Source organism: Melospiza georgiana, chromosome 11 (assembly GCF_028018845.1).
Source record: "Melospiza georgiana isolate bMelGeo1 chromosome 11, bMelGeo1.pri, whole genome shotgun sequence".
Classification (NCBI taxonomy): domain Eukaryota; kingdom Metazoa; phylum Chordata; class Aves; order Passeriformes; family Passerellidae; genus Melospiza; species Melospiza georgiana.
In genome coordinates, this window is record NC_080440.1 from 3,474,137 (window position 1) to 3,496,238 (window position 22,102).

Genomic DNA, 22,102 nt, shown 5'->3' on the forward strand with positions numbered 1-22,102 from the left:
GATCTGTAAAATGTAATTTCATCCCTGTTCAGGTTTCATAGCCTAGGAGGAGCCAGCCTCTTGGGAGAGGGTTATTAGATTCCATTTGCAGTGGTGGCTGTTTTCATTTGAATGTGGGGTTTTTTTTTTCCCCACCATTAAACGGTGAAAATAATTTTTTTTAAGGGTTCCAGCACTTAACCCTTTAGCAACTGTCATCAGGAAACCGAGGGGGGAGATTCCAGCTAATTGGAACGTTTCATAGGAAGGAAAAGTCAAACTGACAACACAACAGTCCACGCTGGTTGTGGACTGAGAACGCATTTTTAATGTTTCACTGTGTTTATTGACTGTGTCAAATAGCTCCTTCCTGAACATGAAGTGAGCTTTTTCTTTCATTCTGCATAACTATTCTGGGACTAGCAGAAGCAGGAAAAGTTCTCCCTGATTCCAGGCCCTGGTGGGTAATCCTTCCATCGCCTCTCCCAGTTCCCTGTGCCTGGCCCTGCTGTGAGCTGTGTGTTCCCAGCACTGGTGCTTGTGTAGGCACAAAGGGAAAAATGCTCCTCTTGAGAGAGATGATGGGCCATAACTTCTTGTGATTTGTGAGCTGCTTTTCAGCTTAGTTTGTTTCTTTTTAAATAGAGTTCCCTGCCTGTGTGTGCTGCGCTTTGGAGCAGGGCAGGAGCTGGGGGAAGGGGCTGCTTCAGCTGTGGAGAATTTCATGCATGGCTGGGCCTGCAGAGATTCCTGCTGAACCCAGGGCTCCCCATCCCCAGGGATGGGATGCTGGAGGACACAGTAACAGGGCTGCTGTTCCCAGCCTGGCAATCAACCCCACTTTCCAAGGAGGTCGTGGATACTGTGGGTATTAAACCCTCAGGTGGGACAGGATAAAGATGATCTGTTATTGTGAATTTCTTGTGAATCACAAAAACAAAAATCTGCTTCCAGGGAAAGCTGCAGTGCTGAAGTGTCTGCTGGACATTCACAAGATTTTTATGGAGAGTGACCCTGCTTACATCCTTAATGATCTCTTCATTACAGACTACTGCATCTGGATCCAGAAAGTCAAGTAAGTTCTTCAGTAAGTAGTCACTGATGTGGGAGATGGTTTTAGCATGCTTCATCTGTGAACAAATATCAGTAAAATAAATTCTGTCTCCTATACGTGGGAATGTGATCAGTTTTTTCATTTAGTAACTGTGTCTGTCCAGCAGTTCTTGATACAGATGCAAAGACATTCAGTGCATTTTTTTAATACAAGGATGCCATTGAAGAAGGGAAGGAGGAATTGGATTAGAAATAAAAATGTCAATTTTCATTAATATATTAATAGGAGTTTTGGGGGAAAAATAGCTTCTGGGAAAATCTCATTCTATAGTGATCTTTCCTACGAAGAGAAATGTTTATGTAGCACTTATGTAACTTCAGGACAAAGGCTGGAAGGAGCTTTCACTTCAAAAATGACAGCACATGCAAAGCACTCCCAGCTGCATGGAGCATTGATTTATGGGCTGTAGCAGTTGCACCAATTGATTATTAACACCAGAACAAGTGTCACAAATCCCCATGTGCTCTGTGCCCCTGCAGCTCTCCCTGGCACTGTGGGAAGCTTTGGCTTCCACTACTTGAGAGGAAAGACAAAACCCCTGCACTTCTGTGTCTCACCTGTGTTCTTTTAATGGACTCAGCATGGCTTATTCCCGGAGTTTTGGGTAGCTTGCAGACAGATTGGTTGGAATACCAGCATGTTTTAATGGCTTAAAACCAAAAGTTCCAGTAGGAAAACAGTGGGAAATGGATTAAATGATTAAAGCAAGCTGCATGTTCAAATCTTACTGAGCTTTATATTGTTCTTGTCAGATTCACTGTTTTTTTGTATTATTTTTCCTTCCTTTTTATATCTTCACAGCCTTCTCTGAAAGCCACAAAAGGTGTGAGTTGGAGCAGACATGACTAATATACACACAAAAAATGTCAGTGTCTGTTAGTTAATACAGCAATGCAGACTCCTGAACCAGTGGCTAAAATAGTCTTTGTATTTACCAGGAGACTCTAGGGGATAAAATATCTGAAGTGCACAAGAGAGTGAAGGGGGATCTAGAGGGAATTTGGTAATAATTGTGATCAGAAGGGGGAATGAGGCAGAATTGAGGCAGCTTGCACAGGCTGTTACATTTAGGTGTGACCTCAGCTGTACTTCTTGGAGAATTAAAGACCCTCAGTTCACAGCTGTTCATGATGGTTTGTAATGTTGATTCTTATTCTCTGTGTGCTTTCAGTGTCTCTGTTCCTATAGGTAACAATATAGAAAATACCTTGAAACAACTACAGGTGTTTCTAAATATTTTGATTCATCAATCCTGCTGAATTCCTGAAACAGCCAGTTCATTTTACAGTGTCAAATTTGAAGAGGCCTTTTTCAACCACACCTGACATGTGTGGGAAATTCACCAGGTATGGGGAGATTCAGGTTGAAGCTGAGTAGAAAAAGTGCAGTAAATAAAGGAGAAAGTTATTTCATGGGTCTTTCACAAAGAAATGAGTCATTAAGCAGTAATACCTCTGCTGCCCATATCAATGAATATAATGACTAGCAAGTCAGTCATAAACCCAGTTTTCTTTAAATGCAGCCCAGGAAAATGCACAGTAGCTATAAGTGACTGATAGATTAACACATTTCCTCCCAGACTCTCACATTATGTCCCAGTTAAGCAGAACTGACAGCTGCTGGAAAGAGGGCAATTAAGCTATCTTATTGTCAGAGTGACATGGCACAATGGCTGTCTGTCATTAGAGAGCAAGAGAGAGAGAGAGGAGCTGCAGAACCCAGTCCTATTTTTAGGCCTGAATCAGGACAGCATTTAAGCATATGCTGCAGTTATTGCTGTGCAGTTCAGCAGTGTTTGAAGTTCAGCAAGTGCAAAGGGAATGGGAACGCTTGGTTTTGTTCCTTTATGTGGAAGGGAACAGCCAAGCTCACTTGTCACTCAGGACATGCCTTGGCAGGGTGGTGATCTGTGTGTTTAAGGCAAGGGGACCCAGCTCCCCAGGGTGAGGCACCTGGAGAAGAGGGTGGTGTATCTTCCCTTTCAGGGAGGAAGGCTGTGGCATCCCTCTGGCAATTCCCTGTGAGGCCCTGGCACAGCTGGGGCTGCCCCTGCATCCCTGGCAGTGCCTAAGGCCAGGCTGGATGGGGCTTGGAGCAGCCTGGGACAGTGGAAAGTGTCCCTGCCATGGCAGGGGGGTGGATTGAGGAGAGGTTTGAGTTTCTTTCCCACCCCAACTATTCTATGATTATATAATTGCTGTTGTGGTGGAAGAGTTTTGAGAGGGGAAGGTATTACTGTGATGGTCTTTCAATGTTAAAGCTATTTCCATCTCCAGTCAGTCTGGATACTTCCCCTGTTTTGCTTCTTAACTATTATTTGCTCCATCAGGCTTCATTAACCTCCTATGTCTCCATTTCCTCCTGTCCTTTTGTGGCTGAGGATAATCTCAAGATCCATGGAGGGTTTTCCTTTTCTTCTCCTCTTTCCCTATAAGCAACGAACTCCTGGTGAAGGTTGGGGTCTCTGTTTACACAGTTAAAACAGAATGTAGGTTCTTTTTAGTGAAGAATATGGGCACTTTAAAACCAGCTGGAAACAAACTCTTCAGCTCACCTGTGCTGGCACAGATCTCTGGGTTTAGGAGGAAAGTTTGGCACAGGCAAAACCATAATGGATATATCCAGTGAAAGAGAGCACTCAGTCCCTCAGAGCTTCATCAGTCATCTTCCATTCCAGATGAAGAGAATCACCCCTGGTAGGTATGAGCTTTTAAATATGCCATGTGGAAACAAAATCCTTATAGCCAGCAGAGTGTCAATAGCTGATTACAAATTTGGTTTGAGATCATAGTTTGGCTGTGGGTGAATTAGATGAATAAGTGAATGTGTCATTGGGCTGGCAAAAGCTGATTTACTTTAAGCACAGTGTATCTGGAATTAGAAATGATGGAGATGCTGAATAAAACACACACAGGTGGCTAATAGTCAATTGGGGATGGAGAGTACAAGCTAGGTCTGGAATTCTAAGGATTTTTTTGTTTAGATTTTTTTTTTCTTCCAGAAAAATTACTTTATTCAGGTGCCTGTTACTAAGAAAAAAGTAGATTCCAAAATGTCTTAGACAATGGAAGATACTAGCAAGTGTAGCTGAAATGTCATCTTTGTGCTTGCAGTCTTAAAGGCAGTTTCACCTGCTTTCCAGGTCCTCAGTATTTCCCTTCAAGCTGCTTGTGGAGTGACTGTTAATAATTCCATCCATTGTGGAAGGTGGCATGTAAATCCTTTTAAGTGTTGTTAGGTTTTGAAGAAAGGGAGCATGTTGCTCAGCCAAACTTCTCAGAAAAGAGGGAAAAGTAAATGTTAACCTGGCTAACAAAAGCTTGACAAAGACCTATGAAGGCAGCTTGTGGTAAATCTCAGCAGGTGGTGTCAACATTTCTGTTGAAAAGCCAGATGCAGCCAGATGGAAAATTGTGTCTTTAACCCCTGAGGTCATAATGACATGTCATCACTTCATTTCATCCCCCTGCTAAGTGAGCTTATCATCCACCCTGCTGTCACTTCTGTTATTGCTTTTATTTCCATAATAAAATTAAATTTAATTTGCCTGGTTTGCATGCTTTTGTTCTTCAGGTCCAAGCTTTTACAAGCCACTCTGATACATATGGCAGCCTCTCCAAGGTGAAATTAGAACTGAATTTTTCTTCTGAGTGTGGGGTTTTCTCCATCTTTCACACCTTCCTTGAAGCAGAAGGGGGTGAAGGAGAGGAGGAGGGTTTTTGGGGAACCACTGGTTGGTTGATGGCTGCAATTTGGGCAGCTGGGGCCAGGGCAATCCAGGTGTGCATTTAGTGCAGGAGAGCTTTTCCTCCCTCCTGTCAGGAGTGTGTGTCTGTGACCCCAGGAGCTGTGTCCTTTAGAGAAGCCAGAATAGTTTACCCACTGTCTCTTGCTGTGCTGAGGTTCCTTTGTGTGGCCTGATGTCTTTCTCCAGTGTTTTGTGCTCCCCTTTGTGCCAGGCTCTATTCACATGGGTTTTTTGGCTGCTGTTTGTTGTACATATGTGCCTGCTGGCCATGACATGGGTGGGAGGCTGAACAGCTTCCTCCAGTCCTTGGCAGTACAGGCAGTTCTGCACCCCTGCTCAAGGGAATAGCTCCAGCCCATGGCAATTTAAAGGATTTTTACCTAATATTTACATGCATATTTAGCTTTAAAAGTGTGCCACTTGTAAGTGTGTATTGTCTGTGTTCCTGAATTGGAGGTGAAGCTCTGAGTGTTCTGGCAGTTTCCCAGGGTTTGGTGCTCTCAGTATTGAACCACAGAGTGGTTTGGACTGGAAGGGGCTGTGGACATCATCCAGTTCCAACCTTTTGCCATGGGCAGGGAGGCTTCCACAAGACCAGCTTACTCATCCATCCAGCCTGTTGTAAAGTGGTTTTTTTCCTCATAGTTTTATAGGTATGACATGTACAGGAGAATGTTTGATCCCATGTATGTTTTCTACTTTCTAACTTAGCATAAGATTATAAAGATCATTGTTTGTGTTGTATTTTGTAGTAGCTTCAACACGCGCAGTGAGGGAGAGCTGTGAGCTGAGGCAGCTGAGCTGTTAAATTGCCTTGCTGTGTTCTGTGCAACTGTAGCTGCAGCTTGCTTTGTTATCCTCCACAAATACGTGCTCTGCACCCCGACACAAATGTGATGGTGCTAATTTTGGTGACTGTAGGTGTAACATGCCTGTTTGAGCATGGACTCCTTGATTTAAAGTGAAAACCAGGACTCCTTGTGGCATTTATACAGTCTCTGTAGAAGCTGCTGTCTTCATTAGCACTAAGTAATTTAAAATCAGATATTCCTGAGTGTGTCATATTTGCTTCTCCTGGTTTGCAGGTGAGACAGCCCCTGAAAGGTGGGTTGGCCTCATAGGTCTGTTTTCCTTTTCATCTCCTCCTTACAATGGAAGCCTTGTCCTTGTTACACTGTAATTACCCAGTCTGAAGCCAGCAGGGAGTTGCTGCTTGATGTGTAGGATGTGAATTTCTCCTAAATAAATGTAGGATTTATTACATTCACAGCATGTCACGGAGGTGATGAGATTGACTGTGATTGTTCAGACCCCCTTTTCTTTTCCCCAGGTTTTCTGAATCCCTTGTTTAATCAATACACTGTAATGCTGCCCTGATGCTGCAGAGGCATGAAGGAGTCCAGGACTTTGAGAGAGGAAAAAAAGATTTGTGAGATACAGGATTTTCACTGCCTGTCTCACATCAGATCCTGAAGTGCACAAGGGAGTAAAGAACTCAACTTTTAATACTGTAGTTTCAGTCCATTGCATTGGATTTACCTCGGGCTTTTCCTGGATTTGGGAAAATATTTTGTAACATATAAACATCTTTAAGCTTCTGCAGTCAAATATGATCTTTCAGTGAATGTAAATAGAATTTTAACATGCATTCCAATGGTGTGTTAAAATAATTTGTGAAATGGATCATTTATCCCCAAACTGAAGAAATTGGATTTGGTTATTATTTGCTAAAATCTGGAAAACTTTCAAAAACATTTCAAAGTGTGTAAAAAAAGATCTTGATTGTGCCACTTTTGCAGCTGTTTCTTCTTGGCATTTTTGTTTTCTTTAGTGCTTTGGGGTTTTGAAAAGCTCAAAACACTTGAAAAGACACAAGCCAGGCTTTTAAAAGTCTTTTGTTATTTGCATTTTTGCTGCTTGTAGGGTTGATATTCATGGATTAATAGAATGGATTGGGCTGGAGGGGAACTTAAAGGTCATCCCATCCCACCCCTGCCATGGCAGGGACACCTCCCATTGTCCAGGTGCTCCAGCCCCAGTGTCCAGCCTGGCCTTGGGCACTGCCAGGGATCCAGGGGCAGCCACAGCTGCTCTGGGCACCTGTGCCAGGGCTGCCCACCCTCACAGGGAACAATTCCTGCCCAATATCCCATCTAAACCTGCCTATACTCCTGAAGTGCTATTTCACCTTTATGGCACTTTCACATGTTCCTTGGAAGGGTTTAGTTGTAACCTTTGAAACTCGGGACTGCTAAATGAGGAGTGAATGGAGTTTTTCTTGTAGTCTCAGCACTTCTACTGTGAAAATACTGAGTTCAGATAGGAGAATTCAGGAACAAAATTGTCCTAAAAGGTTTTCAAATGGTGCACTGCTAATGTTAGTTTATTAAATTTTTGATTTGTGATGAGGGGAAGAGGGAATGTGTTAACACATAATAAGAATGAATTAGTGCTTTAAAGCATTCTCAAATGTTAGAGGAATATGCTAATTTTCAGCTGTTAACCTCTTGGATCCAGCAGCCCTGATTCCAAAGAACAAAGGCATAAGCAGTAATATATTCTGGATGAAAATCCTGCCTCTTGGCTCTGTGGGATTAATCTGATTTGTACAGCACGTTTAAAGCACTTCATCCAGTTGAGGCGTGAGGGGAATGGCCCTGGTGGTGCTGTGTCACAGGGCATGGGCAGCTGTCCTGCTCTGCCTGCCTCGGGCTCTGCCTTCACCTTCATTGCATGGCAGCCTTGCCTTAGTGGGGGCTGCAGGAGTTCCAGTGTGCAGAGTGTGTGGTGCAGAGAAAAGCCAAATGATTTTCATGGTGCTGCTTTGGAAGCAGCTTTGCCATTCGCATGAGTTTTTAGCTTGTGTTCACTTATCAGGTGGTGTAACAACCCCATCACAAAACCCCTTAACTTGATCTGGTTTGTAGTGAGAGGATTATATTTTGGACTGTAGTTTTTTAATGGCAATGTCATTGTAGCATGCACTGAAGCCACATCATTCTCTTCCCCTACTCCCTGCACAACAAAACCCCTCCTGTTTTGAAGATTTTTTAATTTGGAGTCTATTCTTTCCTTTGCTGTTCTGCTTTGGCAAGAGCCACGCAGGTACAAGGACAAACCCCAAAAGCTTGGTGCTGTTCGTGGTCACACCTGGGGCTGCACCCTGACTGCCCTGGGAGGAATTGCTGCAGCAGCTCAGGACTACAATCCCCAATTACTGCAGCTCAGGACTACAATCCCCAATTATTGTAATTCCTTCTTAGCAGGTTTTACAAGCTGGTATTGCTGCTGCTGGCAGGCAGTTCAGTGTGCAGCACTGCTTGGAGCACTCGTGCTGGGCTGGGTTTGCTTCCCATTCACTTCCTTGGTGGCCTGGAGTGCTGAATTTACTTTGAGCTGTCCCAGCTGCTCTTACCAATAATGAGTGGCTGCTTCAGATGGGCTTTGAGATTAATTTAATGCATATTTAAAAATCTGTAAGAAAGCGCATAATCTGTCCTGTTAGATTTTTTTTTTTTTGGTGGCATTAAATGTTATTTATTTATTTAAAGGTGTAAAATGAATTGCACAGGCTGCCCCAAACAGGCCATAAGTGCTTATTTGAACAATGTGCATTTTAATACAAGTGAGTCTAAAATGACACACTCACTAAAAGCTTGTAGAGCACAGTTATGAATTGGAGAATAAAAGACAGTTGAGGGCAACAGCTTCAAAAATAGGTTGGGTCATGCTTGAGAACAGTTTGAACCTGAGCAGGTGAGAGGGTGAGTGCACTTCAGCTGGAGAAGCAGAGTAGTATCACTTAGAAGAAGGAAGTGGCATGACCTTAAAATGCATCATTTGTAAGGCTGTTAAAACACTGATTCTAGTGCTTGTTCAAAAAGATGTTGAAAAATGGAGAGGATTAGGGGGGAAATACTTCATGAGTGTAAATGTCTGAGTGACCTGTGTTACACCAAGATGCCAAATAAACTCAGGAGTGCACTGGTAAGAAAATTAAAGGTTGATTAGGACTTGTCTACAAGTATGATGGGAGAGAGATTTCAGGTTTTAGCCATTGAGTTGTATTAAAAAAAAAATATCACACAGTCTATTTGAACAGGAAAAATTCAGACAGCAATAAATTTTCACATTTTCCTAGTGAAAAGTAATTGAGTTGACTCATTCTTCCTGTGTTGTTGGGTAATTCTGTACAGCCTTACTTGTTTCTATCAAAATTGCACAGCTCAGTTAAACACCTTTTGGTTCCAACCTGAGTTCTGGGTCTGATGCAGGAAGTTTTGGAGATTCTGAGCAGTTTATTATGCTACTAAAACAGGAAATGCTATCGTTTTCCTTAAAACTTAGGTAGGACTTTACCAATTAATCAGAGAGTTGGTAGAACTTCCAAATTTATTTATTTTTATCCTAAGTCATTGCTCTTGCACCTTAGATCACAGTTCTTGGATTTAAGAAGAGTAACTAATAATTTGCAGGCACATTCTGTGTGTCTCCCCTTTCAGTGTTTTGATGCATGTTTTTAATACAATTTCTGTTGGTTTGCTGCCAGTGCCTCTCCTCAGGTCCTGCATCTTGTTTAAGGCCTGAGCTGTCACTTCAGGTGTCTGCAAAGCAGGAGGTGCACACAGAGCACTTGTAAATAACAATACCCAGCTAACACAGTGCACTGACCTAAGAGCCTTAAGGCAGAACACTGCCCTGAGGGCTCAGAAAGGTGATAGACAGATGTGTATTTTACCAGAAATTCCCTCTCATGTATGTTTTAGCAAGCCCTGTAAAACATGGATTTTTAACAAGGGATTTAATCTCTCCTTCCAGCTGCTAGCTGCAGTTTCCTTTGATGTTTTTGCTCTCCTGCCCTCTGTTTTTTCCTATTTATTCCATCACTTTTCTATAGCTCAGCTTCCTTCAGGCTGTGTCTGAATGCACCTTGCTGTGGGCAGAGCAGGCAAAGAAGAAAGCCATTTTTTTCCCCCCCTCAGGCTACTGCTTTGATTTTCCAAAGTTGTTGGGAGGCAGCTGCTGTGTGCCTGCAGAAGGGTCAGTGATCTGTGTCTGCTCAGGCAGCACAGCTCAGCTGAGTGCGTTTCTGCTTGGATGAGGGGAAGGATGAGCTGGTGCAGTCGTTCCCTTTCTGAGCAGGTGGAATGTGCAGCTCTGCTCCAAGGGGGAGGCTGAGCTCCAGGCTGGGAACATCTTCCTGCTTTGTTTGCAGCCAGCTTAATAATAATCATCATGTCTATGAGGCATGATCATGGAATCATGGAGCAGTTTGGGTCGGGAGGGACCTTTAGAGGCATCCAGTCCAACCCTCCTGCAGTGAGCTGGGACATCTTCAACTCGGATTGCTCCAAGCCCTGCCCAACCTGACCCTGAATATTTCCAGGGATGGGGCAGCCACAGCTTCTCTGGGCAGCTTTTTCCAGTGTTTTATCACCCTCATCGTTGAAACTGTTCTTATATCTGACCCAAGTGGGCCCTGCTGCAGTTCCAGGCCATGGCCCCTTGTTCAGTGGTGCCCCAGAGCAGCTGGGAGCAGGCTGCTCGCTCCAGGCCCTGCAAAAATCTGCTTTCCTGCCAGCAGCCTGCAAGATGCTCAGGTCTGGTGTCTTTTCCTGGTCAGACTGAGGGTGAGGGGGCTGCAGGTGGAGTTTTCCCTTCAGGTGTTCCTGGTGTCAGGAATGGAGCAACGGAGGAGTTAAACTCTGATCAGCCCCACTGTGTTGTTTGGTGGATAAATTCCATTGTGAAGGGGTAGGATCTTCCATTGTGAAGGGGTAGGATCATGTTGGAGTAATGTTTGTAATTGTGCCTTTAAGCCTGTTCCCTGCCATTGTTGTTATTTTTGTAATGCAGGACTTTGCTAGCATTATCCTGAGACTAAAATTCACATTTTCTGCCCTGCTGTGTGAGTACCTTTCATTCCCATTCTGTAACACAAATTGTCTGATTTGCAGCATGAGAAGAGCTTTCTCCTAGATCACCAGCAGTGATGGTGAAGAGCAAATTCTAGGTAATGGCAGCAAAGAAACTTGAGGGAAATGGGGCTAATACAGAGCAGTTCAGTGTTCCATTTCTGTAACACAGCCAATATTGCTATCAATTTATAAAATCTCTCTCTCTGCATCTGTTTTGTGGTGAGTTATCTATTCATCTTTCATTATTTGTGTTTATCATAAATGACTTTGGAAGCTGTGCCATTATTAGATGTTTGGACTGGCTGCAACTTACTGGAGCTGTTTTGGCAACAGAGCTCTGTTAAACTATTCTTAAAACATACAAATACTCTTCAGTTTCTTTTTATAGTGCAATATTAATTCCAAGTCTGTTTTCTCTTACTAATATTTTCATAATATCATCTACATAAGTAAGCTGTACTTGATTTCTTTTATAATCCATGATCTGTTTGGTTTCAACTTATCAAAAAGACCAAGTAATGAAAGTAAGATGTTATATTGGAAAGCTTCATCTTTTTTTAAAATATTTATAAATGTGAAGTTCAGCTCATGCAGTATTTAGATTCATTATGAAAGAAGCACTGTGGAATTTCAGAATAAATAAGGGGAGAAAGTCACTTGAAACATTCAGACTTATTAACATAAAAGAAGTCACTTAAATTGAAACACTGGTGCTGTGTTCTATTTGATTTATGGTTAACAAACTGTAATACTTTAAGCTATGTAGATAGCAGTTCATGTTTACAAGACTGCCAGTTGGATTGCAGTGTAAGTACATCACTCTCTTGCTTTCAGAATCCATGTAATGCCCTTTGAAAGCCAGAATTCCAAGATTAAAGCATTTTATGTTCCCCTTAAGCCCTCTGGATTCTCCCCATCAGCCCTTGTTTATGGGGCAGGGCTGTGTTTTGTCACCTGTACAAAAGGGGGGTTTCTCCTGCCCAGAGTCATCTCCTGGTGCTGCATTTCAGCTTTTCTGCTTTCTCCAGTTGAAGTGGGGGCATGCTGCTCACGGGGAAATGCATTTTCCAGACTTTTCAACCCAGCACTGATTTTTTCAGTGAGGTTTTCCTGTTTGCAGTGAAGATTTGCTGTGCAGGGAACGCTTTTCCAGTCTCTGCTTTGTCTGGTATCTGTGAGGAGAGGAGGAAAAAAGACTTTATAAACTTCCCAACCCAATTCTTGTGCTGTTGTCCCTTCCCCACATCCCTTGACACCTCCACCAGGCACGAGGTGCATCCACAGCTGGAATCAGCGTGGCTCAGCTGGCTGGTGGGTGCCTGCCTGGCCTCCTGCAATAGCTGTGTCCTGCCAGCCTTGTCCCAGCAGGCTCATTATTCATCCCTCTCCTTATTTTAATGAAAATATGTGGGAATTCAACAATCTTTAAATTCTAGTTGCTCTTAAATTTGGTAAAGTTGCCTGCTGTTTCCAGGAGCTGCTAGAAAGGAAATGATGACCAGTCAGTATGGACATGGGCAGTGTGACTGTGCAAAGTTGGGTTATTTAGGCTGAAAATCAGAGTCCATCATCTTGAGGGATAGAAAGCAAGAATTCCTACCTGCAGTTGTATAAAAGATCTTGCACAGACTGAGCACTTATTTTTTTGAGTACTGACTTGAAGTTTAGAAATTAAGTAGTCTTTGATGTGCTGGGGAGGAGATTTGTTTCTTTCCTATGAAAACAGTGATTAATCCAGGACTAATTCCTGTGAACAAATGTTGTGTTTTTGCTGTTGTGTTTACACTCATCTGTCTTTTGTTGCAGATAAGGTAGAAGATTAGTTAAAGTTTAGGTCAATTTTTACCTAAGTTCGGAAGAAAATGATCCTGTTTTTCCTTTACTAACATTCCTCCATTATCTTCTGTACTCATTGATCAGAGCTAATGAGATTTTAATGGAGTTATTTATGGCTTCTCCCTCTTACTATAAAAGTGTATCATAAACTGAGCACATGAAGCTGTTGGATGGTGCTGTTTGTTTTTATTTCTGTTAATTCTACGACCACTTCTGGGATTCCTTCACATCTCCTAAGGCAGGTAGGGTATGATGAGCTAACCTGCTAATAAAGGCTGGAAAGAAATTTAGTAGATGTTACTTACTCATCTTTCTGATGATTATAAAATATTTTCTGTGCTCTTCTGGGTGAGGGCCTTTTGCTGCCATGGAAGGGTTCAGGTGTGTATTTTTCAGTTCATGCCTTAAACTTCGTGGTAGTATTGTGCTGAAAGGAATAGTTGTGTTCCCAGATCTGGATGAAATAAAATCTGTGCACAGATTGCCCAAACTTGTGGGGAATTGGGGTAAAAGTCTGTGGTAAGGTACTTCAACAGCAAGAACTGTGTAAAGTTAGTTGTTGTCATGGTCTGTAATACAGCAGTGTGCATGACAGGCAAAGTGGGTGGCACTATTAATACTTACCCAGATTATTTTCTGCTCTGAATTTCCTTCAGAACTTCCTTTGGAGTATTTTTGTTCCCTGATCCTGAACTTGCGTTTTCAAAGCTAATTCACTATGATTGGAGGTCACTGACTAGTGTATAATTGAAGCACTCATTATAAATAACCTTGAAAGTGAAATAATAAATGGTGAAATATGTGAGATGCTATAAAACACACTCTAAAAGTGTAATTGAGCCCTAGTCTCTTGTCTCTGGGCAGATTCTAAGCCTCAATTCTTTTGTAACCCATGACTTTTTAAGGAGTGGTTTGGGCAAATGGATGGTGCCTTTAGTGTGATGAGTTTCTTATTATTGCGCCTAAACGTCCATTTGTAAGGGTTCTTCTCCTGAACTGGAGGGGTTTTGTGATCTAACCCCATTGTTGGACCATTTATGCAATTTTGTGCCTGTTGACTGGAGCTGTTTCTGCATTAATGAATTCTGCTTTAGTATTCAGTGCCATCATCATTATTGCTCCTGTGTCTTACCAGTCAGGCCTGATCAAACCTAGACTCTTTCATGTCTTGAATATTTTATTAAAATCAAATTGTCTGTCAATTCTGTATCATAAGGATTCAGTCTTTTTTTTTCTTTCAGGCTGCCTGAAAGTGCACATCAGGTGTGGAGGGATGTTTCTCATTGTTATTTGCCTTGCTGAAGGAATTGTGCTACTTTTGGGCTAAACCCCTGAAGTTTAAGTTCTGTTACAGGTGTTTGAGAATGTGCCTTTCCTCTGCTTTATCCTCCACCCCTGGCTGTCAGAACGTGCTGATCAGTGTGATCTCAGTTACCAGCTTCAAGCTTTCCCCAAAAATCACCAGCTTGGTTGCTCCAGTAGCTGTTTGGGACTAGATAGAAGCTGCATCTGAATTTAGAGCAAAGCACAATTTATTTTCTTCCTGATGGACTGGTTGGGTGCTTTGCCAGCTGTGTCATTCTTGTATGAGCTCACTTCTTATCTTCTGCTTCTGTGTTTGGCTGTAACTTGTTGTGCCTTCTGCTTTGAGAGAACCTGAGCTGCAGACTTACTGCCATAGGGATGTGAATGTACACCAGGATCCTGACAGAGTTCCATGGGGAGCTCATCTGGCATTATCTGGAGACTGGAACGATGCCTCTTCATACCCCTGATGTGTGGGCAGATAAGGCTTGGGCTGGAGGACAGTGGTGGATGGAATCCAGCAAGAGCCACTGTGAGCAGGGGAAAATGAGACCATCTGAAGCATGTGGAGAGCTGTCCCTTTGCAGGTGCCCTTTTGTTCGCCAGGGACAGACCCTGCAGAAACACCAGTCATGTCCCTATTGCAGCCTGTCCTCAACCAGTCCTGGTGGCAAGGCAGAAAATTTCATTTTTCTTTATAGTTTAACTGACATTTATGTCTCGCAGATAGTAAATTTGCACACTCTCTGTATCTGAACTACTGAGGCTCTGGGATAATATCTGGTGATGTCTGAGATAACATTAACTCTAGAATTGTCTTAATACTTGCAGTGCCTCTGGCTAAATGAATAATTGTGGGAAACTGTAAGCAGTGCTGCCAGGTATGTAATTTGGAACACATTTAAAGTGGGGGTACTGGTCTGGTTGTATTGCTTGATATCTTATCTGTTTTATCAAAGAAAGAGGCTGGCTGTGAAACTTTCTCTGCTAAGTCTGAGTTTTGCCAGGCCTCGTGGAGAAAGGTGGTGTAAATATAGCCTGATGCCTTCTCTTTAAACTTGGTAACTCCTTGTGTGTTAAAGATATAAAATTAAGGCTCTTGTGATGCAGCAGACAGGGAGCCTTTTGCTTAATGCAGCAGCTTTACTATCAGATGGATCCTGTGTGTCCAGGGCTCCTGCTGAGTGGAGATAAGTTAAACAGCAGCCCTGCAGAGGGGCACAGCAGCCCTTTGAGGATGTGCCAGCCCTGCAGAGGGGCACAGCAGCCCTGCAGAGGGTGTGTCAGCAGCCCTGCAAAGGGTGTGCCAGCCCTGCAGAGGGGCACAGCAGCCCTTTGAGGATGTGTCAGCCCTGCAGAGGGTGTGCCAGCCCTGCAGAGGGTGTGCCAGCCCTGCAGAGGGGCACAGAGGCTGCTGTGCTGTTGGGATGTTTCGCTGTTCCCGAGGAGCTGCAGGGCCGCGCTCAGCCCCGCGCGCTCCGCGGGCACGTCCGTGCTTGACAGGGCTCTGCTGCCTCTGAGACTTGTTTATCTTGCCTGCAAGGCTTAAAGATAATTAATGGAAGTGCTTCACACTCTGAAACAGGGCTTGGCAGCCCTGCCAGCGTGGAGCACTGGTTCCCACTGGAGCACCGAGTGGGCCCTATCCACATGTGAGCAGCATCACTTTTAGTTCAAGAGCAGGTGGGTCCCATTCGAGCAGCAGGCTGGCCAGCAGAGCTGCTGTCAGTGATTGTGACACTGAGGGCCCTGTGCTGGGCCAGGAGCAGCTCGATGTGCCCTGGCAGCTCTGAGCTGTCACTTGGCCAGGATGAGCCAGGGGAGTTACCAGGGAGGCTCGGCTGGGTTGTGCCGTGTCTTACACCTTGTTTACACTGAGTACTTCACAACAGGGGGTGTTTGTGTGCGTCTCTGAATGCAAAGCCAAATTGATGAGCCAGTAGAAATAATCCTTCTATTGTTTACAAAAACAAAAGCGAGCTGGAGCTTGTGCCTGTGCAGGAAAAGTCGCTTTCCATTCCACAGATTTCACTGACTGCAGCTTTGGGAGGCTGTGCTGCCAGTGTGAATCTTTCACAGACCCATGGAATGGTTTGGGTTGGAAGGGACCCTAAAGATCAGCCAGTTTCAACCAGGGACACCTTACACTGTCCCAGGATGCTCCAAACCCTTTTCAGCCTGGCCTTGGACACTGCCAGGGCTCCAGGGGCAGCCACAGCTGCTCTGGGCAGTGACACGCACTCCCATGTTTGCAAATCATCTGCAGAGTGCTTTAGATCTGTAATTCCCCAGCCACGATTGAGTATGCAGCACCACCATCATTCAGAATGAGGAGCAGATTGCTGATTTTTGTATTTTCAAGTTCTCTTTGAGTTGTTTGGTCTTTTTTAACATAACTGCTAAAACAAGAGTTCTGCATGTAAGGGAAGTACCAGGCAGATGGGAAGGTCTGAGTTATTAACACTTTCTTTGAACCTTTTTCCTCACATAGTGCTAGCTGATGGACATAGTATACAGAAGCATAATTTTTTTTTGTTCATCACTGGTGAAAAATGAGAGGATTTTGTGGCTGGATGTACTCCCCTTACCCAAGTCCTGCATTTGTTTTTTACTGTCAGTGACTGGGTTGATTTTTGTCTTCCAGCTTATGTGAAATCTTCCTTGAAAACAATCAAATCCCTGATGTCTGTCTGCAGTGAGACTTCTTCCTCACAGCTCTATGTTCCAGAGATAACAGCTATCTTGCCTTCTCAGATCCTGTGTTCCCTGTACTCCCTGGAACAGAGAGCAGAACTGGAGTTTGGCTTTACCTGGAGCTGTGTCCTGCTCTGCTCCCACCCTGCTTGTCCCCATCCTGCAGTCAGTGCCATCACCAACTTTTCTCTTCATGCTGCCACAGGTGGCCTTTGCTGTAAACCTCTAATGATCTCCCTTGCCTGTTGCCATAATCCTCTTTTTATTTTTCTCAGAGTTCTCTCCATCTCCCTTTATTTGCTAAATCTCCTTTGATTCTTTGTTCTTTTCAGCCCAGTTTCACTCCTTTATAATCTAAGATCTGTAGAACAAGATTTTTTTCTTCTTCTAGCACCTGAAGAAACTCTCCTGTGCCTAGACAAGGATTACTGTAGTTCTGTCTTGGAATTTTAATTCCAGACTACATGGACAAGCCCCGAGATGCTTCTCTTATCTGTTCCTCAAAGCTATGCATTAAACAAAACATGCATCTGATCAGTTTAACCTGTAATTAAACATTTTCCTTAAGCAACTGACATTGTGATAACTAATAATTATCATGTGTAGCACCTTTAAAACCCATTATGCATGTTTATGTAAGAACACTATTACCATAATAATAAGATATCATTACCACAAATGTGCATACTGAATGAGCATGTCTTAAAGTAATCATGGATTCCATTAATCATACTTGAAAAATTAAAGTATTTGCTGTCTAATCTCTCAAACACTACTCAAAAGGTTTTGGAAACAGCAGGGCCTGTTTACTGCAGGTCTCTCATACACAAGATCTCATTGCTGGTGTCTCATTTTTGTTTTCCTGAATTGTTGCTTATCTTTCACCTTGGGGAACCATCAGTTCAGAGACCCAGAGTCTCCCTTTGAAAGCATTTCCATGCTGATTTTATTCTGCTTGCCTTGTTTTTTGTCCAGGGAGTGCTGCCACCTTTTCTTAAGGCTGATGTGAAATGCACTCCTGAAACTTGGTTCTCCTTCAAATTAGATAATTGCCTTAAAGGAGATGAACTGATGGCTAATTGTAATTCTCTTAGTCCCTTGCACAGGGGCAGAAAAGAAACAACTGCATTCTTCAGGTGTTCTTTGTTGGGGTTTTTTTAAATACAAGATTGCAGAGTTGGGGAGCAGAATTTTTTGGGTTTATGTATAAAATTGTTAAGGGCTGACAATTTTGAGTTTGTCTCATATTTAAGTGTTGAGATCTGTAGATTCTGATGGAGACTGGATGAGAAGAGTGAAAGTTGGGAAGAAACATTTGACCTACTGAGAAAACTGAAATGAGAATTTTTGTAGTCTGAATATTTGGGCTTGGAAGGGACCTTTAAAGGCCATCTAATCCAGTGAGCAGGGACAGCAAATACCTGATGTGGCCAAGAGTTTTAATTGTTTTAGGGAGATCATTCTTTTATCTGTCAGCAGGACCACTCTGAATTTGGTAGCATAATGTGTGTTGAGTCAAACAAGTTCATCACTGTGTGTTTTCTTCCTTAACACTTGGCATTAGGTAACCTGCACACAGCAAAGTGTTTATTAATGCCAAAAAAGCACATTATGTCACAGAATCACAGAATTTTCAAGACTGGAAGGGACCTATAAGATCATCTAGTCCAGCCGATGTTCTAACTGTTCAACTAGATCATGTCATACAACTCCTTAATACTCTCTACAGTTATGTGATGTATTTCTGTATCTTAATATATAAACTGCATTATAAGGAAATAGTGAAGTAGGGGGGAGAGGATTTTAAGGACTGAGAGTCTGGAGCAGGGGAAATGGGCATGAAAAGGCAGAAAAAATAGGCAAAAGTTAAAAAACCCAATAGAATCATAGAATATACCTCTAGAAATTGACAGATACAATGGAAGTGTGGGGAGAAACAGGATTTTGAGAATTGCTTTTCTGTCATAATGGCAGCAGTGGAATGGCTGGGACAGGCAGTGGGAACTGGGGGGATTGTTGTGGCAGGGGGTGTGTGCTGGGTTGCTCGTGGTGCCAGTGGGATGAAATGGGACAAAGCAGGGCTGGGGCAGGGCACAGCCAGCCTTGGCAGCTCCCGGGGCCATGGACAGCAGCAGGGGAGGAAAAGGGATTGAACCTTCATGGTCTGAGCACTCTCACAGGGGAAGGGCACGTGCACAGGCAGTTAGGAGGAAGGAAAGAGGCTGTTGGAAAAGCAAAGCAAAATGCTTTCTGAAAGGGATGTAAACTCTTGTGACCTGGGGTATAAATCAGCTCCTCCCCAGATTTCCCTGCAGCCACTTGTTCTGGTCCCACCTACCTGCAGGGCTCCACGGACCTCTCAGTGCATCACTTGGCTTCTTTTCCTTTCTCTTTTCCGATGGAGCAGGGAGAATGCTTGATTTCTTCCCAATTAAGTTGGCAACTTCTCAAATCCCCCGTTATTTTTCAAGAAAAATGCAAGTCCTTGACAAAAAAATGGAAATAAGTTGCTAGAAAGAAAACATTATTCTAATAAGTTTTTAAAAATTTGTGCCCCTTTTTTATTAGAGGCTGGTAGGATCGTGTTGCATTTAATTCTTAGCTTTAGACTTGAAAATTCTAGAAATGTTAATTGTTTTCTGTTTCTTTACTTCTGGGAAAATTATTTCACAGTTTCCTGGTCAGTGGGTTGAACTAAGGAGGTCTAGTGTGTTTTATTCCAAGTTTTTAAAGCATTTAAATGTTGCCCTGTCTGTAAAACGTGTAAAAAGCTGCACTGAATTTCCCTTCCCCTACTTAAAAATGCAATTCCTTTAGGAGCTAAAAAAAAAAAAAAGTGGAAGCATCTATGTTATACTGAGTAATTATGCCCCCTGGGAAATGGAATATAAAGATCTTTAAAATCATTGAAGTGAGAGAAGAAGCACTTGAACTTTTGCCTTGCAGGAGCTGTGTATTACATCCCCAGCTCCTTGCTCCAGTGTCAGTGTGTCGTGCCTTGCAGGTTCACAGCCCTGGCAGAGGAAATGAAACCCAGTCAGTTACTGCAGGATTTATAGCAGCCCTGCTGCTGCAGGAAGTGGTGAAAAGCTGATTGATAGTCTGAGGCAAAACTCCACAACAAGACACAGGATGTATGTTTGGGTTTTTATGCCCGTTTTCCCCTCTGCCCTCAGCCCCCTCCGTTTCAGTCTCTGTTTATAAATCCTTGGTGCCCTTTCCTGGTAAAGCACGTGCTGGCTTCCAGCACTGGAGGAAATGGATGGGGCTGCACCACAGATTTGAAGCCAGTGTGGTGTGTCTGCTTTATTAGGGGCATCTATCTCAGTGGACCTGCACTCCTGCTGAATTATATTTCAGCTGAACTCCAGGGGAAGGGTGAAGTACATCTGCAGCCAGAGTTGCTGAACATCTCCTGTGATCGTGGGAGAGGAGGAGCCTGGATCACTGATCAGAATGTTCTCCTGGTTCATCTGCATTTCACAGAGATGTCTGGGAGGGTAGGAAACCAAAATTATTTTGCTGCACATAAACTTCATCCAGCCAGCCCTGTGCTGCAGAGTGTGCTGCTAAAGACAGCAAACCTGAAAAGGTTTGTTCTGGAATTTCTCCTCCCTCACTGTGCACTGCTGAAGCATCCCACAGCAGGATCTTTCGGGAAGGTATCCTCAAAGCCTTTCAGTGGGATATTGTCTAACCTTGTGGGAAAAGTTACCCTAAATAATTGTAATTAGGAATCCTTCTGATTGTAAAAGTGGATGTTACAGGAGGAAAAACAATCAGGGCTGCAGAAGAAAGTTGTTTGCATACCAAGCAAACGGAAGAAATGTTTGAGATTGGTGTTCTCGTTATCAAATGGGAAGGTTCTGCTTGTCAGGTTCAATAACATATCTTGTTCTTTGTTAAAGGTCAAAAAAGTTGGCTGCACTCTGTGAGTCCTTGCAGAAAACCACGCTCAGCAAGTCCCAGATGGGGCTGGAGCTGGAAGAGCTGGAGGCAGCAGCAGTGCTGGTGCAGGAGGAAGAGAAGGCGTTAAAAGCTGCTGGCACAGTTTCCAAGCAACAGCTGCTTTGCTCCGAGTCGGAGACAAGTGACTCTGAAGAATCCAGCAGCACTTCATCATCTGAGACAGAAGGCTCTGATTCAGATGAGCAGGAGTCCTCGACCAGTGAAGATGGGGAAATAAATTCTTTGCAAGGCACGCTGCAGGAGGAGAGGACAGCTCCACTTATTGGCTGTAATGGATTGAGGCAGGGCACGGACACTTGGGCCGTGGAGGTCGGCGGTGGGAAATCAAAGGTTCCCTTGCAGTCTACGGCTCCTCCTGGAAAACTGATAGAAGAATTAGAAATGCAAATCCAGTCTGCAATGAGACTTTCAGAGCAGCCTGAAGGATTGGCTACTGCAGGCTGCATTTCACAGGAACAAGAAGGAAACCCTGTACCCGAGCCTGACAGATTTTCAGAGGATGCTGCTGGGAAGGGAAATTTCTTGGAGGTGTCTCCCAAGCCCAACCCGTTGCTTTTTCTCTGCAGCACAAATGAAGATGAAGACTAAAGGACTGTGCAGGAGCACAGTGTGACCCACGAGCTCACAGCTTGTTCTAGAATGAGCTGTCCCAAGGCTGTCCTGTGCTGCACAAAAATGTTTTTCTTTTTTTGTTGGAGGACAAGACTGCTTTGAAAAGAATTGATAGGACTGTGTGATACTCTCGCAGTTAATTTTTATTTTTGTCCAATTCAACAGTGTATATTTGATGGGAGAATGTATAATTTCAATAAACTTCTGGGAAACTGTTTTCATTAAGCTTATTCAGTGATAGAATGATGTCCTAATCAAATACAACTGAAATGACTCATTTTAATTTTGTCTAGCTGTTGGGATTTACTTGAAAAATGTCCTCATTATGTTTGGATAAACTTGTTTATGCCATTGTAGCTATTTTAAAATGCTTTGTAGTAAACCATTTCAAATAATGGTTATAAGTTTAAATAGTGATGGCAAATTATTTTAAAATATATAAATTCTGTATTTTTTGTACAAAATAAAGGAAATTTCTATGCCATCAATACAGGAGCCAATGGTTGTGTCGTTTATGTGTGAGAGATAAAGTTTATATTTCTGCAGTTCCTCCTAAGTTCTTTCAGCAGTTTTGTCATGTGTTCTCTTTTATTTTTTTTTTTTTTTGTGCTGTTTTTGAGCAGTTTCTGTGTGTGGACACTTCTGTTGCTGTTTAAAGAATAGAAATCCCAATTATTTAATGTTTTTCTGCAGATGCTCTCAGTTCCACCACAGCAGGGTTAACCAGTGAAGGAACAACACCCCTTGTGGGTCTTGGAGCAGGACTGAGAGCAAACCTGGCCTGGGTAGTCCTGGCTTTGTTAGTCTGGCCCACAGCTTTGGCCAACTCATTTATCCTTTTTTGCCTTTAAAATGTTGAAATAACCCAGTCAGGTTAACAGAGTTTGTTAGCCAATTCATGTTAGGGTAATCAGATGGCTGCTCCCA

General features: G+C 43.2%; 1 protein-coding gene across 1 annotated transcript in view; it reads left to right on the forward strand.

The window, feature by feature from the left end:
- Window positions 1–21,652, forward strand: part of SHQ1 (SHQ1, H/ACA ribonucleoprotein assembly factor) — a 38,263-nt gene extending 16,611 nt beyond the window's left edge. The window contains exons 11-12 of the mRNA XM_058031930.1: window positions 934–1,054; window positions 20,503–21,652. Of these exons, the coding sequence (XP_057887913.1) occupies window positions 934–1,054; window positions 20,503–21,151 (770 nt within the window). The 3' untranslated portion in view covers window positions 21,152–21,652. The remainder of the gene's footprint in view (window positions 1–933; window positions 1,055–20,502) is intronic.
- The last annotated feature ends 450 nt before the right edge of the window (window positions 21,653–22,102 follow it).